The sequence below is a fragment of the Palaemon carinicauda genome, chromosome 6 (genome assembly GCF_036898095.1).
Source record: "Palaemon carinicauda isolate YSFRI2023 chromosome 6, ASM3689809v2, whole genome shotgun sequence".
Taxonomy (NCBI): Eukaryota; Metazoa; Arthropoda; class Malacostraca; order Decapoda; family Palaemonidae; genus Palaemon; species Palaemon carinicauda.
Window position 1 is genome coordinate 65059757 of NC_090730.1, and position 27500 is coordinate 65087256.

At 32.8% G+C, this 27500-nt stretch overlaps 1 protein-coding gene across 1 annotated transcript in view; it reads right to left on the reverse strand.

Moving 5' to 3' along the window:
- Positions 1-27500, reverse strand: part of LOC137643032 (fibrocystin-L-like) — a 222281-nt gene that overhangs the window by 23657 nt on the left and 171124 nt on the right. The window contains exons 47-67 of the mRNA XM_068375884.1: positions 23889-23958; positions 22170-22332; positions 21687-21922; positions 21401-21550; positions 17298-17519; positions 16120-16217; positions 15061-15167; positions 14768-14855; positions 14346-14524; positions 13718-13836; positions 12407-12554; positions 10350-10486; positions 9520-9634; positions 8048-8212; positions 7441-7671; positions 5468-5635; positions 4916-5013; positions 4425-4547; positions 2261-2513; positions 1078-1297; positions 818-915 (exon numbers count right to left, since the gene is read on the reverse strand). Of these exons, the coding sequence (XP_068231985.1) occupies positions 818-915; positions 1078-1297; positions 2261-2513; positions 4425-4547; positions 4916-5013; positions 5468-5635; positions 7441-7671; positions 8048-8212; positions 9520-9634; positions 10350-10486; positions 12407-12554; positions 13718-13836; positions 14346-14524; positions 14768-14855; positions 15061-15167; positions 16120-16217; positions 17298-17519; positions 21401-21550; positions 21687-21922; positions 22170-22332; positions 23889-23958 (3188 nt within the window). The remainder of the gene's footprint in view (positions 1-817; positions 916-1077; positions 1298-2260; positions 2514-4424; positions 4548-4915; positions 5014-5467; positions 5636-7440; positions 7672-8047; positions 8213-9519; positions 9635-10349; positions 10487-12406; positions 12555-13717; positions 13837-14345; positions 14525-14767; positions 14856-15060; positions 15168-16119; positions 16218-17297; positions 17520-21400; positions 21551-21686; positions 21923-22169; positions 22333-23888; positions 23959-27500) is intronic.

The window sequence follows — 27500 nt, forward strand, 5'->3', positions numbered from 1 at the left end:
CTTTCTAAATATCTAGCCATTAATTTCTACGAGGCATTTATACTAGGATGCATGTGTGTGTATATATATATATATATATATATATATATATATATATATATATATATATATATATATATATATATATATATATATATACAGAGAGAGAGAGAGAGAGAGAGAGAGAGAGAGAGAGAGAGAGAGAGAGAGAGAGAGAGAGAGAGAGCTGTAGCATTCTCTTTATTTAATTAGGATTATAGCTTGGTCAGTAATACTACTACTACTTATATATATATATATATATATATATATATATATATATATATATATATATATATATATATATGTGTGTGTGTGTGTGTGTGTGTGTGTGTGTGTGTGTGTGTGTGTGTGTTTGAGTGTGTGTGAATGCGTGTGTGTATATTGTGAGTATGTGTGTTCAAATGCATAGACAGATAATCCATATATATGAAACAAATGCCTGGACATACTGTATACACACATGTATCTGCAAATGCGTATGTTATATAACATATTTAAAAGCATAAATTTATCTATGTATGCTTATATCAATCTTCATTTTATAATAAAAACAATTCAAAGCTTTGAAAGAGGGGAATACCATAAAAATTGCGTAGTGTACTATATTTCTTATTTTCTTATCAATATGCAGGAGGAAGTTGGGATTAAATAGTCCGTAAAAAAATGTACATACTTTTTTGTTTCTTTTCGTAATCAAATAGAAAAATCTAAAGAAAACTGTTGATACTGAATTCTAAAAGGGAAAAAGTTTCGATCCATTCACTAATTACTTGATATAAATTAGATCTACAATTACCTAGTATGCTTCCATCCATATCTTGAAGGACGACCTTCTTCAGTCCATCACAGGTCATGTCGACGCAGTCAGATGGGTTGACTCGAGAGAGACTGGGTCTGATTAGAATAAAGTAACTCTACAATATTTTCCTCACAAATAAAATAACTAAATAATATTCATGATTTAATTGAAGAAGGGTTCAGAGTTGCCTCTACTATCTCTCTCTGATAAATTTAGATTTTTTGCAATCACGGTGACAGATATCCTTAACGACTCACTCATGCATGTAGATATAATTATCTTCAGATGTGTTGTAGAAGGTGACTTCACTCGTAAAGATTGGATGGATACTGTCGTCCGAATCTTTGTTCGTGGCCAGGGCTACGTCTTTCCCACATGCGCGTGTCTCGAAGTGCGCAAAGGTTACGTTTTCAATGAAGGTTCCGCCTCTAATTGCCGGATAACTTCCAGCTCCATGGAATGAATGTTTTGGTGCTTCTGAGGGAGTAAGAAGAGATTACTATATCAACCCTTTCACTGCCAGTGGTGGTGAATTCAGCAAAACCTTTGATGTAGCGAAATCTTTCAAGATCACATAAATACTACTTTGTTTATATTAATTGAAAAGCTTTCATGAAGACCTTTCCAATAAATACCAACGTGTTATGGTTTGGGGGATTTCAAAATAGGATTCTCATTTTCTGATTTTGATTTAGTCACCAATGGCGGTGACAGGGTTAAGGAATTGACCACTTGTGTTTATTATGCGTCGTGCTATATATCTATTCCTTTTTTTATTAATGGTATTCAAGTCTTATTTTACCTCTGTTTTTTAACTTGAATGAGATTAAAGTCTCATCGTATCTCGTCTTATATACTCCATAAATACTACTATCAGATTTTAATGTTGAATGGCATAATCATCAAAATTAACATTTCTAATTGTGTTTCATTTAATTCTATCCATCTCATAATTTGCATTTCCTTATACAGATCGTATTTTTTCGATGACTGCAGTAACATGACCATATCAAGTTTCGCCTGAACTTGGAAAAACAATTCGTGAAAATCAAAATTTCGAAGAAATTACTAATCAAAGACGAAGATGCCATCCATCTTGCCTCCCTGGTTGTCCATACCTAAACTAATGGTTTAAAGACGATCTCTAATATAAGGTATGCAAGAGAAAAAAAATAAATATAAAATGGTAATCATAATGTAGCTATAAACATGAATGTTACATAACATTTTAAGATAACAAGAATGTTGAGAATCTCCGTCCTCTGCAGATAATGCTGTGTTACAAAGGGGAAAATAAGCTTCCGAAGTATACGGTGCATCGTGTAATCTACCTTCATTCTAGTGGCAGATAAAGTTTTATTTTCATTAATTGCCTTTATTATATTCCACTTAATTCTTCTAACGGTAAAATAGAGCGAACATCGAAAGATTACGACTTACTATTCGGGAAAGACATGAAAGTCCCGAAGAGGATTCCGTAATATCCCTCCTCCTCGTCTTCTGGCCAAAGAACTTTCCTATAGAAATTGTAGATCTTCGGTCTAGAGTTCTGGTAATCGCATGTGTGCGACGGAGAAGCGGCCACGAAAATACTGTCTTTGGTGGTTGCAGTTTTATCTTCAAAGTTGTGAGAGAGGGAGGGAGGGCCGTAGACTAGCTGGTTCACTCCGATCTTACTCTCCACAGATATCACCTTTTTGTGTTACATTTGGAGAAAATAAAGATAGAAGATTCCGTTACAATCCAAGAAAATTTCATATTTTCTAAAGTATTAAGTTCAATATGCTTAATTAAGCCTAATTTTATTTTAATTGTCCAGAACATGTCTAGATCTTCGTGCATATGTATGCTGTAGCTTTCGTTGTATAGGTATTTATCGAAAAGAACAACCGTGGATACAGCTTTTTCCGTGGAACGACTACGATGAAGATATTATATGTATGGCAAGATATCCTTAAAAGACTATTGATGAAACATGTGTGTAGATGTAAGTGTTACTAATAGGACTCTTATCGTTATAAGAAAATACTCTTATACTCTTTGATTCACCTATTAAGCTTTCTCGTTTATCAAAATATCGAAGTAAAACAGAGTAAAATTACAAATAAAACTGAAGCCATAAATATTTTAAACATCTGACTATACAGCAACTATTGATACCTAACTATATTCAACACAACTACCTTGTATACATTCTGCTTTAGCCTATATGTTCATGTTTCTAAAATTGCAATGTAAAACAATAAGAGTGCAGCAATGAAGATAACTGATATGCCTCAAATTTTCCTGGAGAATGGAAAACTGAATCAGAGGATATTTGTTGCTAATAATTTGTCTTTGATATCACCCTAATGATAGCCTCTATGGAGGATATTGATGAGGATTTAGCGTCGTTACTAGGTCGAAAACGCTCCCATTCTTAACCGATACACGCCAATCGTTCATTCTCTAGACTCTAGAGGGGTCACATTGCAAATTATCAAATAATCCGTTCGCTGGGTATCCCGTAATCCTGCTTTTAGACGCACAATCTTATTGAATAAGGTAAATAAGGAATAAATACAGGGATTATTATCAGCTATAGGTAGTAGGTTGGCCAGGACACCAGCCACCCACTGAGATACTAACGCTAGAGAGTTATGGGGTCCTTTGACTGGCCAGACAGTACTAAATTGGATTCCTCTCTCTGTTTACGGTTCCTTTTCCCTTTACCTACACTTACACCGAATAGTCTAGCCTATTCTTTACTTATTCTCATCTGTCCTCATACATCTGACAACACTGAGATTGCCAAACAATTCTTCTTCACCCAAGGAGTTAACTACTGTACTGTAATTGTTCAGTGGCTACTTTCCTCTTGGTAAGGGTAGAAGAGGCTCTTTAGCTGTGGTAAACAAATCTTCTAAGAGAAGGACACTCCAAAATCAAACCATTGTTCTCTAGCCTTGGGTAGTACCATAGCCTTTGTACCATGGTCTTCCACTGTCTTGGGTTAGAGTTTTCTTGCTTGAGGGTACACTCGGGGACACTATTCTATCTTATTTCTCATCCTCTTGTTTTGTTGGAGTTTTATAGTTTATATGGGAAATATTTATTTTAATGTTATTACTATCTTATTTTTCCTTGTTTCCTTTCCTCACTGGGATATTTTCCCTGTTGGAGCCCCTGGGCTTGTAGTATTCTGCTTTTCCAACAAGGGTTGTAGTTTAGCAAGTAATGATAATAAAAATAATAATAATAGAAAACCACCAACACCCCCCAAAAAATTTGGTCACAAAAAAAAATGAACGTGAGCTTTAGCATTCATTAAAGAGAAAAAAATTATGTTAACCTAATTCGAATGACTTCAAAAGTAGAATTTCTAATACTAGATATATCTAAAAGTTAATGTCGCTAATTAAGAGATAGATACGTGTCATAAGTCAGCTTCATTGACAGGTAAGTGTCATTGTATTTCATAAATGGGAAAACTGTAACTAACTTTGAAGGGATTTATTCCCGTACTTGATTGTAGCCTATTCTCATAGTCTTTCAAAGTCATAAATATAAATAGAACTATTAAAGAATCATATTATTTTCATTAAAGGGCACAATCAAAACTCACATTCTCCAAGAGAAGGCTTGCGGACTCCTGCATATAGAAGGCTGTGTCCCAAGCACGCCATACGTAGAAATTACTAAGGCGATGGCATGATCCTGGACTGGCTTTCTCATTCTTTTGAAACAGCTTTTGGAGAATATTACCATATAAATAACATGTTTTATAAATTTAGCTAATAGCTCTAATTTAACTTTTCCACTTTTTTTTCCTTTATTCCTGATAGCTACGTCACCTTGTGGAAGCTTCTCTGAAGAAATCTTGTCAAAATTTACTGTCAAAATGTTTTTAATGGAAAATCATGTCAAACGCAAATAAAATTTGTCTATAACTATTTTGAATCCCATATTCAATCGTTTTAGAAATGTAAAAACGTGCCATAAAAGACTATATTCATGACTCATCTATCCATAAATGTAAGAAAATTATATGAAATACAAAACTAAAATTCTGCAAGTTTTAACATATTCTAACGAAATGACTTGACCTTTTCCTACCATCACACCATAAATGACGCCGTGGGCTTCATTTCTATACCACTTGCTTTCGGTATAACAGTTTTCGCCATAAGTCTGGTAGGCTGCTTGCTCGGAACCTTATTCAAAACAGGACAGATGAATTTACTTGGTGATTCATAAATCTATTTGTTATGAAATTCAATACCATATTATTTTTCAAACTTTATCATAACTCAATTTCTTCGGAGACAAAGTGTTTGCTGAATCAATTACAACAATATTTTTGGAAACTATTAACAATCGGATCTCAGATTTGGAAAAAATCAGATAACATAAGATAATGTATTTTTCCCACGAGTAATTAATACCATTGGTGCTAACAGCTAAAAAAATCCTTATTGTCGATGGCACCTCAAATCTGGTGCCCCTTTTGCTCAATCATGGACAAAAAAATAAAAAGGAAATCCAATCCAAAGTTTAGCAGCGGATATGTAATCTAAGATTGACATTAACTGACTAAATTCGTTGAAACAGCAGCCTTTGACACCATACTTGACTTGAGAACAGAATTGGAAGACTCCCTTAAATTACCTGAAACAACGTTGCCTTCCAGGGTAACTCCCGTAGCTCTGTTGAGCGCGAATGATCCAAACCAGTCTGTGTTCTCCGTTTCCTTCCGACCGTTGTAGGTTCCCGGGAAGAGCATCACGGATAACAAGTTGTTGATGTAAATGTTTCCCTCCGAGTCGTCGCGTATACCTGTAATGAAAATGTATCGAGTGTCTAAATATTATGGGTTTAAATTGTTTTCTTTTATCTGAAGCATATCCGATTTTTTTTATTTTCTGTAAATAAAATCTAATGAACTGATTTGTTTGTTTAAAGGTAGATTACATTCCAATCGGATGTGAGACAAGGCAAAAAGTCCTGAGAGAGAGAGAGAGAGAGAGAGAGAGAGAGAGAGAGAGAGAGAGAGAGAGATTATAAATATAATAAAATTGTGAATAAAAAAAATGTCGCAAAGACCGATTAAGATCATATTTACATGTTTCCTTTCCCTTTCCTTCTATTTCTTTTTGCAGAACTATATGAACAGTGAATCGTCCTTGACCGTTTAAATAGTTGTATGTTTTTTATAATGAAATCAACACTTATATACTCTCTGTTGTAAATGATCTGCTGGAAATGATGGATGAGGACAAATGTGGCATCTTGAATTTACTCGATCTTAGTGGTGCTTTTAACAATGCATGAACTGCTACTTATTGATTTAAGATCCATTGGTATTGAAGATGAACCTGAATTAGGTCCAATCTTATTTTGTATCTATACTATAGGTCTATTAAAAGTACTACAGAGACATGAAGTGAAGTTCAAGCCATTTATAAGTGATACAAAATTTTACTTCTCTATTAATGACATCTATGATATACTAATAGGGTTAGGAAATATATGAGAATTAAAAAAAACTAAAACCAAACAAAAATAAAACAGTTTATGGTGATTGGAAACAAAAACAACTTAAGAAGATTGAACAGTATCGAAATAAATAGTAGCAACTCGGTCTCTGTATCTAATAAAGTTTGTGACCTAGGAGTATGTCTTGACTGTAACTTGTCTCTCGATGCCCAAATAAACAATGAAGTAAAAACTGTTGGTTATCATTTTATAAATACTGCTTTTATATAAAAAAGTATCTGGATGAATATTCAGTAAATAAATTTGGGATTAACTGTGCTATTACCAGGATTGACTACTGTAACTCAATCTATTATAATTTACCAAAGGAGCAACTTGAGAAATTAGAAAACAATAAACAAAGGGGCAAGATAGATAAAAGGTGTCCCACTCCGATAAAGGATTACCTCAATGCCAATTGAATTACACCGATTGCTTATCATGCTACAATAGAGTTTAAGATATGTGCAATGACCCATTAAATTATCAGGACCAGACTTCCAAAATATTCTATAGAAATACTACACATCGTGCAGCCAATATATCATGTTGACACGAGAATAGTTAAAGATGGTTTCAAGTTATTGGAGCCAAGATGTACCTTTCAAATATGCAGCCCCAAGACTATAACAAACTCCCACTAGACACCAGAACGACTGAAGATATTAAGTCTTTCAAGAGGTTGAAGATTTTCTTGTTTTCTACGTACTTCGATAATATGGATTTCACAGTTGACGCATGATACACAGTGTGATATTCTAATTGCTTAAAGATTTATACGACAAACAAATCTTGTAGGTCCTGTAGGGAACAGGATGTCCGTGTGTGACAGGGTCAGAAAACAACCGTTAAAGTAAGTCAAGTAAAAGCCACTGTTTGAGACGTAGAATTCCATTAAAGGATAATCTCGAAATATTATGCGGAATAGTTATCTTATCCAAGGATTTCATTGGCTAAAATCAACTAATCAACTAACAATCATATGTTAAATATTCTATGAAAAAAATAATGATTCTTTCCCCTACTATGTCAATAATATGCGTTGCTTCGTCATGAGCTGAAAAAAACAAAATTGTTCAATACCAACCCATTAAAGCGTCACTTACTGGCTCCAACAGTGTGATAAATAGTGTTGCTTTCCACAGTGATGTTATTGGAACCAAAGAAGCCGATGGCTGTGTTGTAATTCATATTGAAAGAACATTTCCTGAGGTAATTTCTCCCGTCGGTTTCTGTTCCAAGTCCATGGAAAACGATAGAGTATCTTGGATCGTAAGTCCCAGTGAACCCATCTTGGCCAAAGTCTTGAAATTCAACGTTGCTTAGCCTAGCTTCTCCTGAAAATATATTTGAAGGGCTTGAAAATATGAAGATTATGAAAGAAAATTGTCGTATACCTGTTAATTGTTTTACTTTTATTATTAAAGAAACAAACTCACCAAAGACCATGGAAATCGAAGTGCTCTCCGGGTCATGAGATTTTTTTGAGAAATGCTTTAGTCTTTTTAAATACTGTAAATTATTCGATTTCTATGGTTTCTCTGTGTTTGACACTGATATCAGACATTTCATGCCCAGGAAAACCTGTTATTATTTGTGATAAATCTAAAATAAGTGAATTGAATTGGACTTCAAAATGACAGTGAAAACTATACCAATAACACTTCATAGAGGAAAAGACGATAGATTGTAAGATGAAAGTGATAAAATTACCTCTGTGATTAACTTCATTTTTTAGAATTTGAGACACGAGGATACGACCACCGAAGCTGTCAGTACGAGGTGATCCAACTCCTCTTATTTTGATATTTCGACTTAGTAGACCAACTTCAGAAGCAAGGCTGTATTCAGTGCCGTCGGGTAGACTGTAAGTTACTCCTGTGACAGTAAGGGAAATACAGTAGTACGTTAGCCAAGAGCTCTATACAGAGAAAAAAATGTGATAATTGATCGATTTATAATTCTAAAGGAAACTTAAATATTCTTATTAGTGAGAACATAATTTCTTCAAACATTTTCACCAACTGCAAGCGAAATGTCATAAACAAACACTATCCATTATGGCCAAATTATAAAGAAAATTATCGATCATTGTCTTGCAACGGCAAGAGAGAAGTTATGGTAAAATTCAATATCCTAAATAGAATCTTATAGAACTTCTCGAATAAACTTCAACCATAGGAGGATCACCGCCCTTAGTAAGTCTTCCAGTAACAATGCTGTCTCCTTCGATGTTGACTTTCAGTAATTGAAATTTTGATGAAGTGTGGGGATTGTGATTTTCCTATTCTTACCAATTTTTACATGGAGTATTTTGAGATGTTCCTGTTACTCCCATAAATCCAAGCATTAGGGTCAATTACTGGTTTTGTGGATCTATTCACATACTTGAACAATACTGTGGATGGCATGACTATTATAAATTCTCAACAAAACCCCCTTTTTTTTATCCTAGCATGAATTCCAAAAATGAATGGATAAAATATGATATTCTGCTTCTTCTGGATGTAGTGATACCAGAAACAATAACAAGCATGTCCTCCCAGTTTTTGAAAAAAAAAAAAAAAATATTCTCCGTGGCACATCCATTTTTTAAATTACCATCAGAACCTTGAAAAAGGGTGACTTGTAACCATTTTCTCTATTCAATGATAACTTCATACTCAGAAATTCATGATATTGAATTTAGTAAACTAAAATAGCAAACAATCTATTTTCAAGTATCCTAAATTCATGTAAAAGACCATTAGCAACGCCCATTTGTCATAACATAAAGAAAAAGAAATCAGAATTCCGGAATTCCAATTCAAATTCCTTCATTCCTACTATAATAATAATAATAATAATAATAATAATAATAATAATAATAATAATAATAAGCGTGCCAGGTCTTATAAAGTAAATCCATATATATATATATATATATATACATGCATATATATATATATATATATTATATGTATATATATATATATATATATATACATATATACAGTATATATATATATATGTGTGTGTGTGTATGTATATACATAAACACACACACACACACACACACATATATATATATATATATATAAATGGATTTACTTTCACAGGCTTACAGGAGAGGTGAAATATTTCAATTTTCAAGTCCGAAATTCGGATTTCTTTTTTCTTTATCATGTATATGTATGATACGTCACCTAGATGTTCATAACTCAGAGCGCAGTCTAGAGCAAGGATGGTGCCATTAGTCACAGAAGTAACATTGCAAATTTCCGTTTCCTCCGGATCTTTCGATGAAGTCGTGATCATTACCTGAAAAAAAAAAAAAAAAAAAAAAAAAAAAAAAAAAAAAAAAAAGTTTCGTGAAGGGTCTTTCCATTAATTTCTCTCTACCGAGAAGTTTCTTTATGTTTATATCATTACCTTTATCACAGCTATTAATTTGATTGTTTTTATCACCGGTAATCCAAAAGCCCTATACCAAATGATAGGTTGATTTTAGAAAAAAAAAAATTAGTAGGCAATCAGCTGCATTCATTTTTCAACGGTAGAATTATGGTAAAATCCTTGTTTAGTTAATTTTAACATCTTTATCCTCTCGACTTACCTGCAATATTAGTATATCACTATTAATTTTTTTTCAAAATAGGGTTGAATGAAGTTTAGAGTTACCATGCCTCTTTGTCGTAGAATAACCTATTTTTATTTGTTTTCTCAGTAATAAGAATTAGTAATGCAATAAGAATATTATCAAGTATTTGCAACATTTATTACAAATTCAATTCATCCGTTGAAGAAAAATATGAGAGATTCTAAATAATTGTAAGAAATCTTCATCAAGAGTCAAGAAAAGGGTTATAATGAATACATAAAAAATCCATATATGAAAGTTCGCCTTTAAGATTATAAAAAAGCAAATAAATTAAATTCTTAATCATATAAAACGAGAACAAAAGATGTCAGACTTCCTACATGGAATTATTCCTTTTCTGTATTTAACAGTGTCTCGAATATCTTGAATTCCTACCTGCTTATCAATCCAGAATACAGGGTCTATTTCTTCTGCAAGGATGACCTCAGAATCACCGGGTAAAGCCGTTGATCCGAGTTTGACCCACGTATTTCCTGGGAGTTCTCCGTGGAGAGTGAGCTTACCAAAGACCCCTAATAGGAGGGACAAGTAGAGAGAGTAGAGAGAGGACTTCATAATATAGGTAGTATATTTGCTCTTTTATTAACTTTATAACCTCACTATTTTCATTTTTTAATCTAGCAATTTAGAGCCCTCGTTTTCTAACATATAGGCCTTAAACTACATACCATGCTTCGAGTGCATACATAAGAATGTTTATTTATATATATATATATATATATATATACATATATATATATATATATATATATACACACACACACACGTTTTCTGAAGAGAAAAGGAAATGGTCCCTTCGAAAGCTCTAAAAAATGTAATTTCTTCATATGTTGTGGGTTTATTTCATTATCAGATATACATCAAATATTATGTATTTTAATGTGTGTATATATATATATATATATATATACACACACACGTTTTCTGAAGAGAAAAGGAAATGGTCCCTTCGAAAGCTCTAAAAAATGTAATTTCTTCATATGTTGTGGGTTTATTTCATTATCAGATATACATCAAATATTGTGTATTTTAATGTGTATATATACATATATATACATATATATATATATATATATATATGTCTATAATGAATATATCTATACATATATATATATATATATATATACATATTTATACATTATATATATATTACAGATGTAATCTTCCTCAGCACGAAGATAAGTCAATATATAGTAGTCTACATAAGGAAAATTGAAAGTTGTGTATATGTAGAAATGCTCAACACAAACTTGAAAATGTTTTTCAATAGTTCTTTCTTTTTTGGCTTGTTTTATTTACTTGGGTGCTTGTCAAACATTCCATTACTTGTTTTCATGTTAATTTGTAATTTCAACTTTTACTAGTTTTATCCCCATGTTAAGTGACTTTTGCCTGTTGGGTAGTAATAGTATAATTATATCTTTTTTTTTATGATTTGAAGCCTTTCCTGTATGTACAAACGTGTGTAATATTTCTTTGTATAATAAACGCTCCAAGAAGAGGTCCATAGGCGGACGAAACTGTTGAGCATTTCTACATATACACAACTTTCAATTTTCCTTATGTAGACTACTATATATATATATATATATATACATATATATATATGTATATATATATATACATATATATATATATATATATATGTTATTTATATATATAATATAAATATACATTATATATATATATATATATATATACATATATATATATATATATATATATATATATATATATATATATACATATATATATATGTATATATATATATATGTTATTTATATATAATATAAATATACATTATATATATATATAATATATATATATTTATATATATTTATATATATATATATGTATATATATATATATATATATATATATATTATATATATATATATATATATATTATATATATATATAATATATATATATATATATATATAGTAATATAATTGTCTAATTCCTTGTTTTCCTTATCCTTTCTTTTTACTTTTAATGTTAGCATTTATTCCGTAAGCAAGTGGGATTTTTCTTTTTACTAGAATGCAGAGAGAGAGAGAGAGAGAGAGAGAGAGAGAGAGATCATTTATAGATTATACTATCTTATTTTTATCATGTTCAGAACAATATATCTTTAACTAACAACCTTTCCCTGTACAGTAGGTAACTTAATCATGGTTAATGTTCATTTTAGTTTTATCCTTACAGTTCCCGTGGTAAATTTACTAACCACTGATATCTAACTATGCTACCACATTGAATTTTCTTCCTTGCTGAAATTAACCTATTAGATATCAGATCAGTAGTCCGCAAATTGGTGTGGAATTTTAAATCTTTATATCTCTAACAAATGTGGTTTTCAACAAGAATGACCCGTATATTAGAATAGTATTTACTTAGAAACAAAGAGTATGAAAAAGCAAAGAACTTACCAATGGCTTTCCATCCAACATTGGGCGTGCCAAAGGCCATAGGCATATCCACGTTATCTGGATTCGAGGGATCGAGGGACCCTCTCAAGGATATCGTTAGGTTATGGAGGAAGGGCTGATCTTCGGACTCCCCGGCCAACACTTCGCCCTAAGATTAAATAAGAATAGAATTTCATTATGTGAAACACATTTTCAATTTCTAAATCAAGCCAAGGCATCATCAAGATAATGTATTTTTTTATTTAAAGTACAAAAATGAAGAAGACTAAGAAAACTTTACCTAACGCTTTTCCACTCTCCAGTCGTTTCAGATGAAATTAAGGAATAAGCTATTCACGAAAAAATTCAGTACTTTTTTATATTTTCTTATACTAATTTAACTTAAGATATCTTTTATATAGAATAAGTAATATTTTGGGGCAGAAATTTTCTTTTCAACTTTTCAACAAAAGCAAAACTGATCACTACCAGGGAGATTGAAATATTGTACATGCAGTGTTGCTAGGTATCCGAAAACGGGTCTTCTGGTTTTCCCTTTTTTCGTTTACTTGATAGACATTTCCAGATTTCTTGAAAAAATAAATCATAGACACTTGCATAGATTAATATCAGGACAAGATCTATAAAAAGGTTGAGCACTTAAAAGGAAAGACGAGGGACCGTTGGAAGCAACCAAGATGAGAATACAGTAGATTGCTGGAAGGGAAGGAGAGTCAAGAAAAAAAAAGAATGTGTGGTGTGTGTATTGTGAAAGATAAGGCTAAGGAAGCTCGTTTCTGATGCTAGCTTCTTTCCTACCGTTATCACTACGTTAAGGGGTCGGTTGCCTGATGCGCCCTCTCCAATGCCTTCTATCAAAGACATCCTCTTCCACCAAACCTCTTATCTCTATATCATACTTCACATTATCCCACCATCGAATTCTCTGCCTCCCTCTTGATCTTCTCCCCATAACAGGTTCCTTCCAAGGCATCCCCACTCCCTCCCCACCAATCATTTCAGTACAGATATTAAAACAAACGACATGAAAACTTTAAATTCTGAGAGGAGGGGCAAGTAGACCCCTCTCAGGGGAGGCAGAATTTTCCCCAGCGGGGGCAATTGCCCCCCTTATCCCCCTTTGGCTACGCCATTGTCTCAGTCGTGACACATATAACTTCTGTAATCTTTACTACGTCTACCATTCTTCTTATTTCATAATTTTCCGACCTTTAATGACACCGTATAGCATGCTGGGGGTATTTACTTTCACATTGTACTAATATAGGGGTTAAAGAACCCTACACTAAACGTAGTCGACTTTGCTATTACCTCAATGTAGATGATGCTCGCCTCAAAATCGTGGTCCATCGTGTCCTCGAACTCAAGGATGCCAAAGACGTATACACGACCCAACGGAGGAACCGCCGTGTCAACAATGAGTCGCATTCCTGTAACATTTAGTGTCAGTGTCTGTAGGTTATGAAACTTTCAAAATTCAATGCGTTTTTTTTTTTCTTTTGGCAAATTCGACCAAAATTTCATCATTTATTGGAATATCTTAATTGTATAATATACAAGTAAAATCAGAATTTCAACATTCAAAATACTTGTTTTTACTGATAAATGCAAGTTACGAGTAGTATGGGAAACTATATTTTCATAGACAGGAGAAAACATATATTTGATATCTATAGTTTTCATATGAACAAGGACACTAAAAAATCAACAATTCAATAGTTTTCAACAATTATAGGAACTAAATATTAACAAAACTCTTCACTTTAATAATTAAACAAATCTTGTCGGCCGATTTTTTACCCTTTTTCTAGTGGAACTATATACAAATTTTGTCGACCGTTTTTTACCTTTTCTTTCCAGTGGAGCAATATACATTAAAAGAAAAAAAATCCCTTCTTTCCTTAATTCTACCCCAAGTACTGAAATGACGAATTCTCACCTTGAGGAATAGTGATGCTGTCTCCTTCGCTAGGATATGTGTTGGTATCGTTGGTGGAATTCCCCATCTGCTCAACAGTCACATGTTCCCACGTCTCTATCTGTGACCATCGGAACGTGGAATTCTCTCCACTTGGAATAGGGGGAACTGTAGGCGGGATGCAGCCGTCGTAGAAACACCTTTGAAAAGAAAACTCTTGAATGGACAGTTTACCAAGATTTGGTACACAGATTTAACATGCGATGTGTACCCTGGGCAATGGCGGTGTCAATGGCATATAGAGTTTAGCTGAATGTTGAAAATCATACAAGAGGATTTAATAGGAAGGAATAATATTCTTATATATATTAAGACCCTGTAATGAGCGGGTATGGTAAGTATGAGAAGTAATCGTAACACATATTAATAAACTCGTTTCTTACCGGTACACCTTTAGTTCAATCTCTCGCTTTACACCTTTTGGCCGCGTATCGAAGGTATCTCTCTTCTTCCTCGAAGTTCTTCCTGCCACTGGAAAAAATGGAAATCGCGAATTTTAAGATTAATCCGTAACACACGCATATAACGTACTTATAGAAGCCTATGATGGCTAGCAGACAGCATGAAGGCAATTCTACAAATAAATCAAAAGCTCATACTAAAGCTTAAGAGTCTTTTTGGTAAACCATTTGTAAGTAGATGAACAATGATCTAAAGGACATGTGAATAAGCTAACCAGCGTAAGTTAAGAGGCGATTCTCTTCATCCCAGTAGTAGTCTCCATGAAAAGTAGAGTTTACGTCGAGCGGAGAGTCGGTGCTATTTTTCTCTGCTTTCGTGGTTCTGTTTGTCAAATTAAAGAAAATACGATTAGTTACATTTCAGATATTTGATAGGTAAGTGAACTTTATTTAAAAGATAAAATTTAAGGAGTTGATCATCCTAAAGCTACCACTGATATATCGTGAAATAATGTGAGGAATCTTATCTTAACATGGAGGTTATTTTCACTTCAAGTCTTTCATTAACTGCAGATCGATTGTGTATAAATTAATCAGCGGTACAGAGATAGCAGCTACAGTAACAGAGAGAGAGAGAGAGAGAGAGAGAGAGAGAGAGAGAGAGAGAACATAGATGGTTCGTTATATATTTCCCCAAAGTTATGGATTCTTAAATCTAAAATTACAGAACATTAGGCATTCAGCAGATATAACATTTTGTATCAAGCACAGAGTACACTTCCATAGAGTAATAGCATAATGAAATCTACCTAACAAAACAATATTGCAAGAAAATCTGCGACATATGGGACCTGTGGAGTTGCATTCGAAGAGTTTTCACATGAAAAGGATATAATGCCGACAGACATGGAATTTGACAGGCTGAAGTGATTCATGCGACCAACAAAGAAAAATAGGTGATATTCGTAGAAAGATAGGACCCTCTTATGTAGCAACGACATATCCATTTCTATATTTCTAGCTCGTTTGTTTACTTCATATCAAACTGATATTGCTCCTGAAACAGCCCATAAATTACGAGTAACAAAGATGTGAATAAAAGGTCTTTTGTAAACTTCTGGCTGTTGTTTGAGTGTCAAAATTGCATCATTAGATTAGAGCATATCTTGCACGTCCTCAGAGAGGACTATATTATTGCATAGAATATTAAATGTCTGCAAAAAAACTGCTTGGAATAGCCTGGAGAAAATTTCTTTATTCTACATGTAGATAGTTTACTTAAATATAAATACACATATATAAAACTATTAAAACAATTATGAATATACACTTACCTAAAACTATCTGGTGTTTGGAAGAATTGGTGTTCCACTATATAGGCATCGTCTGGATAAAGGAAGTCAGAACGTTCCTCATATGAAATGTTTGTAATCTAGAAAAGGTAAAAAGGAAAGTACACAAGATTGTATAAGTTTTTTGAAGAAAAAGAAAAAAAATAATTTTTAGTAAAAATGTACAGTATACGTTATAGCTTTTCAAAAAACTGTAATGATTTAAGCCATAATGCTAAAGTAGTATTTCATTTAATACTCAAATAATGTATCAGGATAATTTTCTACCATAAAATATTTTATCATGATTTCAAATTGTTAGAAAAAACTTCCTATGCCGAACAAATTAGAAATGTAATAGTTTTATTCAATAGCAACTTATGTCTATAAGAACAAATTGAAGCCTTTAATAATTTCGATCTGTCTTACTGTACCTATAAGAACTTACGGCGTAGAAGTTTTTTTAAAGATCAGGAAAGTAACCAGATTTGAAGTACATCGTATTCCTAATCTATATATTACGGTACTTTGGAAAGGATTGTACTTGGCAAAATTTGTTGTCCTTCATAAAACAAATTCCTATTTAGTTATGAAGAGCTTTTGTAGCCCTTTAAAATTAAATATGAACCATTAAAGATATTCTTTAAGAAAGATCCTTCATTTCCTTATTTTGGGAATGAAAAAAGATAGTAGAAATCTATTCACCTAACTGTTTCTTAATAAAGAAAGGAAGCACGATTTTACAAATGGGATACTACACGAAAAATAACTTGCACATCTCTATCGTGAAGCTATCAGCTCGCTTTAACACCTATCACTTGTGGGCAAACTCTGATAAATTACTAACATTTATCAAAGTGTCCAATTAATGACACTTGATAAATGCTATACTGTATGTAATACGGATGACTTCGAATAAAAGGTGTTGTGTATTCCCCGTAGAGTTTATCCCGAGTGTCACCTGTTTCACTATCATTAGGTAAATATTACTTAAACACCTATCACTTAAACACAAACTCTGATAAATTACTAACGTTTATCAAAGTGTCTAATCAATGCCGCTTGATAAATACTATACTGTATATAATACGGATGCCTTCGAATAAAAGGTGTTGTGTATTCCCCGTAGAGTTTATCCCGAGTGTCACCTGTTTCACTATCATTAGGTAAATATTACTTACACGATCAGCATAATCAAATTCAAATCTGAACTTCTCTTTGGAAAAGAGCAGGGCCATCCACCCACTGTAAGTTAGCCTCTTATTACGATATGGAACAGACACGTTGCCGTAGGGATTAGTGATGATGAGGTCGTTATACTTCAAGGAGTCGGGCTGTATGGAGCCACCGTTTAACACCATCCTAAGGAACTTGAGGGCACTCGAACATGTGGCACCGGGAACCTGGGGGAGGTGGAGTGCATTGAGAAATGTCACTGTGAAACTAATGATTTTTCAATACATTGGTAATTACAATAGATAAATTGTTGAAGATGTAACTAATCATACATAGAATAAGATAATGAATATATGTTAAAAATAAAAGTAGACTAGTTATTAGATAACAGCTGAAAAATAATATACATTATAGAAGGATGACAGCTGTCGGAGAAAAGATATTTCTGTTAAAGATGTAGTGATAATTTTTGTGTAGAATTTCGTTTGAGTTCTGGCAAGACAGATCTCTCTCTCTCTCTCTCTCTCTCTCTCTCTCTCTCTCTATATATATATATATATATATGTATATATATATATATATATAAATATATATATATATATATATATATAATATATATATATATATATATATATGTATATATATATATTTATATATATATATATATATATGTGTGTGTGTGTGTGTGTGCGTGTGTGTATATAAACTTATGTATGTGTTTGAATATATATATATATATATATATAGAGGTCAATAGTTTACAACACCACGCTCTCCATTTACTCCAAAGTAATGCAATCCTGCAGTTCTCATCTTCTTGCACAGTAATTAGGTGGTTATTTAAATTCCGGGAAAGCAATAATTAGCAAGATATGTTGAGGAAGGGGGAAGGGGTTATAAAAAGAAAATAGCTTGGTTTCCTCACTAAACGACTTGGAACTGACATGTCAACATAGTCAACCAAACAGAAATCGTGATGCCAGCGTACATAAACAGAAGTTCATGATGCCAGCGTACATTTGATATACTGTATATTCAGAAAATACTTAATAGAAAATTGAGTGATTACTCAAAAGTGTCAGTATTTGTAAATTGCAAATTTTATGGACACTTTTGAGTAATTAATCCATTTTAAATTAAGTATATTTTGAATATACAGTATATCAAATGTACGCTGGCATCACGAACTTCTGTTTATGTACGCTGGCATCACGAATTCTGTTTGGATTACTATGTTGACATCACAGTTCCAAGTCGTTTAGTGAGGAAACCGAACTATTTTCTTTCTATAACCCCTTCCTCAACATATCTTGCTAATTATTTCTTTCCCAGAATTTAAATAACCACCTAATTACTGCGCAAGAAGATGAGAACTGCAGGATTGCATTATTCTGAGTAAAAAGAGAGCGTGGTGTTGTAAACAATTACTGTGTATATATATATATATATATATATGTATATATATATATAAACATATGTATATATATATATATATATATATGTATATATATATATATATATATATAGATAAATAGATAGATAGATAGATATTTTACAGTACTACCTCAGTTTATGAGTAACTTTAAATACGAGCATACAAATCAAATTGATTAACCAGTATTGTATCAGTATGCAAGTAAAGATTTACCCTGTATAAACATTTATTTGTGCACTAGTAGCTAGCGATGAGCAAAAAGCAGTCATGTAGTACCCATACAGTGCTCACGCTGTATTTACATGATTTTTACTCCATTTTGATTGCTTTACCATGCAACCCTCCTTGCTCAGACCTAGTAGCTAGTAGCTAACGGTGAGCAAAAAGCAGTCATGTAGTACCCATACAATGCTCACGCTGTATTTACATGATTTTTACTCCATTTTGATTGCTTTACCATGCAACCCTCCTTGCTCAGACCTAGTAGCTAGTAGCTAACGGTGAGCAAAAAGCAGTCATGTAGTACCCATACAATGCTCACGCTGTATTTACATGATTTTTACTCCATTTTGATTGCTTTACCATGCAAACCCCCTTGCTCAGACCTTAACTCTTCCACTCTTCGAGCAGGACTTGTAGTAGCATCATCTATAGTATCGTGACAGCGTCTTAAGAAATGTTCTTTGTTGAGTTGTGACCATATGCTCACTATTGTTACTCGACAAGTTAACAGTGCAGCATCGTGACAATGGCTCCTAAGAGGATTAATAAAGGCGGTGGGAAGAAAGGGATAAAAAAAAAAACTTATCGAGAAGCAGGAATAAGGTATACATGTGGTAGACATGGCAAAAATGTACAATCGCACAGCATCGAGGATTTGTATGATTCTCAAGAAAAAAAGAAGAGATCAAATCAGTTGATGTTGCAAAAAGGGTGCTAATATTAACAAAACAATGGTCATGTAATTTTGATAACATTGAAAATTTGCTGCTCATCTGGATCAAAGGAAAGCAGTTAACATTAGACACGATTACCGAAAATGTTATTTGTGAAAAAGTGAATACATTGTATGCTGACCTTTTGAAAAAGGAGCCAGGAGTGTCAGCATGAAAAGAAAACCAAACATTTAGGATGCGTTAGGGGTAGTTTCAACTTTCAAGATAAAAAAAAGCTTCCATGGTGATGTGCAACATGGTGAGGCTACGAGCTCCTATGTCAAGGCCGCAGAGGCATCCATTACAGAATTTAAAAGGTTCATGAATTTCAAGTCTTACATGCCACAGCAAGTGTTCAATTGTGACGAGACTGGTCTGTATTTGAAAGAAATTGGCCATAAGGACCTTCATTGCAGCAAAAGAAAATGCCAATCCTACGAAAGACCATCTAACCCTGCAGTTCTGTGCCAATGTATGACTGGATTGTAAGATCAACCCTCTCCTAATGTATCACTAAAAGAATCCACAAGACTGAAAATTACGAGGTGCAGAAGAAGCAACTGAATGCTATGTGTAAGTCAGTCAACAAGGGCTTGTTATACAAGCATTTCGTTTGTAGAATGAGTCACTGGGGATTATGGTCCCGAGGTAAAAGAGTATCTTATATAGATGAACCTCCCACTCCAAGCCTTGTTAATTATGGATAATGCTTCTGTACATCCTCCAGCCATTGAAGATAACCTAATAGAGGAGCTCAAATCCATTGTGATCAAACTTCCTGTCACCCAATACCATTCCAATACTCCAACCCATGGATCAACAGGTGATCTCAAAATCCAAGAAGCTGTACATAAAAGTAATTTTTCACTGATAGAACCAGCCTAACCAATTGGGAGTTATAAAACAGACGAATTCCACTTTGTCAGCTGCCTTAAAATCTTTGACAAAGGAAACTGTGGCCTGGATGCATTCCTGAACGTCTGTTTGGGGCATTTAAAGTAATCCAGGAGGTTGTGGACAAGGAAATTGTGTCCGTAGTAAAAAAAAAAAAAATGGGATTGGAGGTTGACAAGGACATCAACGATTTTTTTGAGGAACTTAGAGAGCAGCTGTTGACTGAGCATCTTGTAGAGTTGCGCAAGGAGCAGCAACAAGAGGTTGTGGCGGAGATATCATCATCAACATCATCAGAGGAGGATCAGAGTGACAAAACTCTTGCTTCAAGCGAAATAAGGAAGTTGTAAATGTGAGAAACCTTACAAAATTTTGTAGAAACATATCACCAGATAAGACTTTAGAAAGGTGAGCAGCAAATCTATTTATTGACAATGCAGTCAGAGTTTCATACTATTTAAAAGAAAAGGTAAAAAAATTTAATCTCAACATAGGTTTCTTGAGAAAGATGAAGTAAGAATGTAAGGAAAGATATATTTTAACAAAAGCTCTTAATGAGGGAGATTCTACCTCCAAGCAGTAAACCCATTCTCCTCCTCCTACTCCTCGTCTCCCTCACGCTAGGCACAACCTTCCTATATATATATATATTTATATATATATGTGTGTGTGTATATATGTGTGTATATATATATATATATATATATAAATATATATATATATATATATACATATATATATATATATATATGTATATATATATACATATATACATGTATATACATACACACATATATATATATATATATATGCAGTCAAACAGAAATAACGTTTTTCTTCTTACATGTGGGTTAACTGAAAATTCCTTGACGTCCATCTGGCAGTATTCAGATGGTAATATACCCATAGAAGGAACAATGCTATTCTCCGCCGAGCCACTCAGGGATCCGTCGGAATCAATCCAGATGGTTTCGTGCTGCCATTTGAATGTCAGCTGTAAAAAAAAAAAAAAAAAAAAAAAAGATATATAAATTGATATATTAATTGATTTTGAAACGTATGAAAAATTAATACAGTAATGTTTCTTAGATAAATGCAGTATGCATTTAAGTACAGTAGCCTTAAATTACCTTGTTGGGCGAGTTTTCAAAAGCAAGTTCTTTGACCTGCGCTCTGTAGCCTCCTTGATTTTTCTTGCACTGAGAACAACCAGACAAAGCAGAGCAGTTTCCTTCATCATAGTTGACGAAGGTAACGTTCTTTATGTTAAAGGCTTCCTGCTTTGGAGCTACGATGCCATGCATACCAACACTGCATCCTTCTGGGGTTAGCTCGGTATATCCTACGACTAAGGAGTCGAATACTCCTATTTTTTGTGTGTGAAGGAAGTAAATTTGAGTAAGTTAGGGTTTATGTTTTAAATGGAGATATTTCCAGACAGAAAATCCTGTCAATCGCTAACAAAATTTTCCAGATAAGTTATTCAGCTTTTGTCGTATATGAATAAACCATGAGATATTAAAACTCGGTTTTTATTATACATAGACAAGTTAATTTCACGATTGAAAAAGAAGACGCTATAAAGAAAAGACCAAAACAGAAATAACTCGAACCAGATCCAGCATTTTCTCCGAAACTTCCAGTCATGTGAACCATTTCCAGTCCGGCTTTCTCGTTATCCAGTGCCACGAAATTGCGAAATTGAAGAAGTGATCCCTTAACTATTTCGGCTCCTCGTTCGCAGCGCCAAGAGGTGAAGTCGTGCCACGCTGCAACCTGCAAAGGGATAACGGAATAATGTGCAATTCAAGTCACGTTTGTTAGTGTCGGAAATCACCTGCGATAGCACAATAGTCCAAGTCTCTAGACTCTGGACTAGTAAGTAACCTTGCACCGGTCTAGGTAGCTGATATTAGTACAAACAGTGTACATATATATATATATATATATATATATATATATTTCAAATAAGCCATATATATTGATACATTAAAGTCTGGATTCTCTTAACGACCTCAGGATCAGAGCCCCAGGCGGAATCACCCAAAGACTATAGTATCAGACCGGCCGGGATTTGAACCCTGGTCCAGGATATCTGTATGCCAGTGACCATACCACTCACTTTCTTCGTGGCTGAGTGGTATGGTCACTGGCATACAGGTATCCTTGACCAGGGTTCAAATCCCGGCCGGTCTGATACTATAGTCTTTGGGTGATTCCACCTGGGGCTCTGATCCCGATGTCGTTAAGAGAACCCAGACTTTAATGTATTAATATATATGGCTTATTTGAAATATGAAAAAACACGTTTAAATGTGCAAAAATTTATCATATGTATACATATGTATATATATATATATATATATATACATACATATATATAAATATATATACATATATATATATGTATATATATATATATATATATATAGATAGATATATATACTGTATGCACATATATATATACATATATATGTGTGTGTGTGCATGTTATGTCTACATTAGTTTTAATGTAACGAGTGCGTACCTAATTGAACCTTTAAAAGTGTGCAATTTTTTCTCGATGAGATTTGGTGTTGTTCAACGTAAGTAATTAGAAGGTAAAAATTTATTTTCCATGGGTTTATTGCGATGGAGTCTCAACATAATTCATTTTTATTAAATGATTGTTTTCATAAAAAATACTATTCAAAATACATGTACAAAAGGAATACCCTCATTTTCTCAAATAAGTTTAACGACTGGTCGAATTAATTTCTATTGTACCTGTGTGTTCAAGGTCCAATGAACTGAACTGAGGCTAGATCAGGTCAAGTTATATTTTCATGTTTCTAGTTAAGTTAATATGGCCGTTTTTGCCTGCTACGCTATGCAATTTCCCAATCAGAGGTAATATTATCTGTATTATTTAGATGGGAAGATTGCCATTTATTAGCCAAGCTCTGGCGATACATAAGATGAACTCACCGAAGCTAAGAATAACAGAAATAAATAACTTGAATAGATTTGCATAACTGCATTTGATTACATGTCTTTGCTTCTTTATCCTTAGTTCTTTTAAGTATAGTCACAGAAAAAATCATATAGCAATCAACTTTGATTAACTTACTTGAATTTTAAGAAAATCTGAATTTCCAATATTTTAAAGTTCCTAGTGTTTTTTTTTTCTTTTAATAATTTGGTTAATTTTTTAACTTATTATTTCCATGCAATGATCATTTATGATATTTTCGTTTCATTTCGTTTATGGAATAAATAAACTTTTTCTCGCCGGATTAGATGATGATTAGAAAATTAGCAATGAGTGAACACGTGTATGCTAATCAACTTACCTGCGCGGTACCTCGGCAAGTATCAGATCTAGGATAGTATCCATCTTTGGAAAATACCCACAGCCCATACCTGAAAACCAAGGTTATATTTGAAGAGAATTTGTACACAGAAGGAACAGATTAACACATAATGAGAATGACAGATAAAAGATGGACATCAAGAATAACAGAAATGGGTCTCTTAGAGTTGCAATGGAAACAGAGATAGGAAGAGAAGACGATGGGTTGACAAACCATGAAAATTTCCGGGTAAAGACTAGTAGAGATACATCATAAACCGACGCAAGTGGAAGGACATATCTGAGGCCTTTGTACTGCAGTGGACCAGTTACGGCTTATGATGATGATAATGAGAATTATACAAATAAAGTATAAATGTATACACGGGACCACACACATACTCCTGTAAATGATTTCTCATAATATTGGCCATTCTCATCTTTCACGGATATATCCTTCATGTCATGCCATTTATGACTTTTTCAATTAGATTGTAGAATCAGTTGATCTCCAAAAGGTGATACTTGATGCAAATGTTTTTCTGTCAAGCAGGTTGACCTAAGTCTTATTCTATGATTGATAGGTTACTTATCTTTATAAATATTTTTATTCTAATGCATAATCAACCTTTTTTATAGTAAATTCTTTACTTCTGTTTTTTTTTTTTCTATACTTGGCTCTTTTCTTTATTACAGAGCAAGGTTTTATAGCATTCATCTTTTCAATGTGAAAAATGGGTGCGTTTAAAGGCTGGTATCTGCAGGTATTACTTTATAAAAATAATTCAGAAACCATTGTAAAACTTTGCAATCGTTTAAAAGAGAAAGCAATTGAAAGATGTTGCATGAGTATTACATTTCGAGGATACTGAAATCGGTTATGAAAGTAGCTTGTATAGATCAGCTTAATGTCAGTATGATAATTAAACGGTTCAAAGTTGTAAAGAGGAATTACGGGCTTTTCATGTATATGTTAAGCAGTATTGAACAGGGTAGAAATTATATATATACATATATATATATATATATGTATATGTATATATATGTATATATATATATATATATATATATACATATATATATATATATATATAATATATATACATCTATATATATACATATATATATATACATCTATATATACATCTATATAAACTTCTATATATATATAAATATATACATCAATATATATACTTTATATATATATATATAAATATATATATAAATATATATATATATACATATATATAAATCTATATATACATATATATACATATATATATATATATATATATATACATATATACATCTACATATATACTTCTATACGTGTATAATATATTTATATATATATATACATCTATATATATGTGTGCGTGTATATATACATATATATATATATATTTAGATATATATATATATATATATATATATGTATATATATATATATATATATACATATATATATATATATATATATAAATAAATTACGAAAGAAATATATCTTCAGTTAAATTTGTGTGTATATATACATATAATATATATATATATATATATATATATATATAATTAAAATTTATGTGCTTATATACTATATATATATGCATATATGTGTGAATTTAATGCCATAGTTGCTCATCATCTAAAAAGAATTCTAAATAATTTCATTTGAAAAATAGAAGTGTGGACTAAGTCTGTTGGTTTCAGATTTTCTGCGGGAAAAAACTCAAGCAATAATGTTTTATAAGAATATTCGATAAACATATTCGATACTCATCTGAATTTGAAAGTGAATGCATTTTACATCAAATCTAAATGTAATAATGTCCTAAATTCAATGGAAACATTATGGGGCACAAAGAAATCAACATTACTGATGATACATAAACAATTAGTGTTATCAAGAATAGATTATGGTAGCTCTATATATGGATCCAGATTTCAAGCTAGTTCAAAATCTTTAGATCCAACACACACTCAGGGCCTAAGACCTTGTAGTATAGCCTTTAGGTCTTCCCCAAATATCTCAGTAGTCAGTACTATGCGAAAGTGGGAAACCAACCTTGTCCCTAAATCGAGATTTTATATCCATGCGAAATGCATACATATATATATATATATATATATATATATCATCTCCTCATACGCCTATTGACGCAAAGGGCCTCGGTTAGATATCGCCAGTCGTCTCTATCTTGACCTTTTTATTGAATTTTTCTCAATTCATCATCTACTACTACGCACTTCATAGTCCTCAGCTATGTAGGCCTGGGTCTTTCAACTCTTCTAGTGCCTTGTGGATTCCAGCTGAACGTTTGGTGAACTAATCTCTCTCGGGGAGTGCGAAGAGTGTGCCTAAACCATCTCCATTTACATATGGCACTCGAGTAATCTCTCTTATAGTTTCATTTCTAATCCTGTCCTGCCATTTAAGTCCCAATAGCCTTCTGAGGGCTTTGTTCTCAAATTTACTAAATCTATTGAAGATAGTTTCATTGTCATACCATGACTCATTTCTATAGAGTAACATCGATCTCAATAAACTTATGTATAATCTGATTTTCATATGTAAATTCAGGCGATTTGATTTCCAAATTTTACTTAACCTAGTCATTTTCTGATTTGCTTTTTCAATCTTTCACTAAACTCTAATTCTAAAGACCCTGTATTGGAGTATTGGAGATCATAGTCCTTAAATACTTAAATGATTCTGCCTCATTAATCCTTTCTCCTTCCAATGATTTTTCATCTTCCATTGCATGCTCCGTTCTCATCATCTCTGTCTTACTTCTATTCATCTTCAGCCCAACTTCGTGTGATATTTCATGCCTGCTGGTAAGCAAGCATTGCAAATCCTGCGATGTTCTGCTAACAAGGATAGCATCGTCAGCATAATCTAGGTCTGCTAAATTCCTATCACCCATACAGTCCAATCCTTCTCCACCATCTTCGACTGTTCTACGCATTACAAAGTCCATGAGGAGGATAAACAACATAGTTGACAACACATTCCCTTGGAGTACTCCATTATTCACTGAAAATTCATTTCATAAGACTCCATTAACATTATCCTTGCTTTTGCTATGCTAATGAACAGAATTAAACAAATTTACATATCTAAGAGGAATCCCATAATAATGCAGGACTCTCAACTAAATTGGCCGGTGCACATTATCAAAGGCTTTTTCATATTCCACAAATGCCATCAAAAGGGGATTTCTATATTCTACGCATTGCTGTACAACATGTCTTAAAATGAAAATTTAGTCAGAGCAATTTCTACCTTTTCTAAATCCTATTTGTTAATTTCCCAGCTTTTCATCAATCTTTCTCTCCAGTCTCTTTAGAAATAAACATACCAAATATTTTCATAACAACAGATGTAATTATTGCAATTAGTCAGGTTTTTTTTTCTCTTTTTTTTCTTTACCAACACTCCTAACTCCCATTCATCAGGTTTTGTCTCTTCACGTCACATTCTACAATATCATCTTGTAAGTAGTCTGGGAGTCACTTCATCAGCTTCAGGAATATCAATTAAATTATTCCCTTCATAACTCCTATTCGTAACCTCACTAAGTGTTCCATCCAACGTTCTTTCTTATTCTGTTGC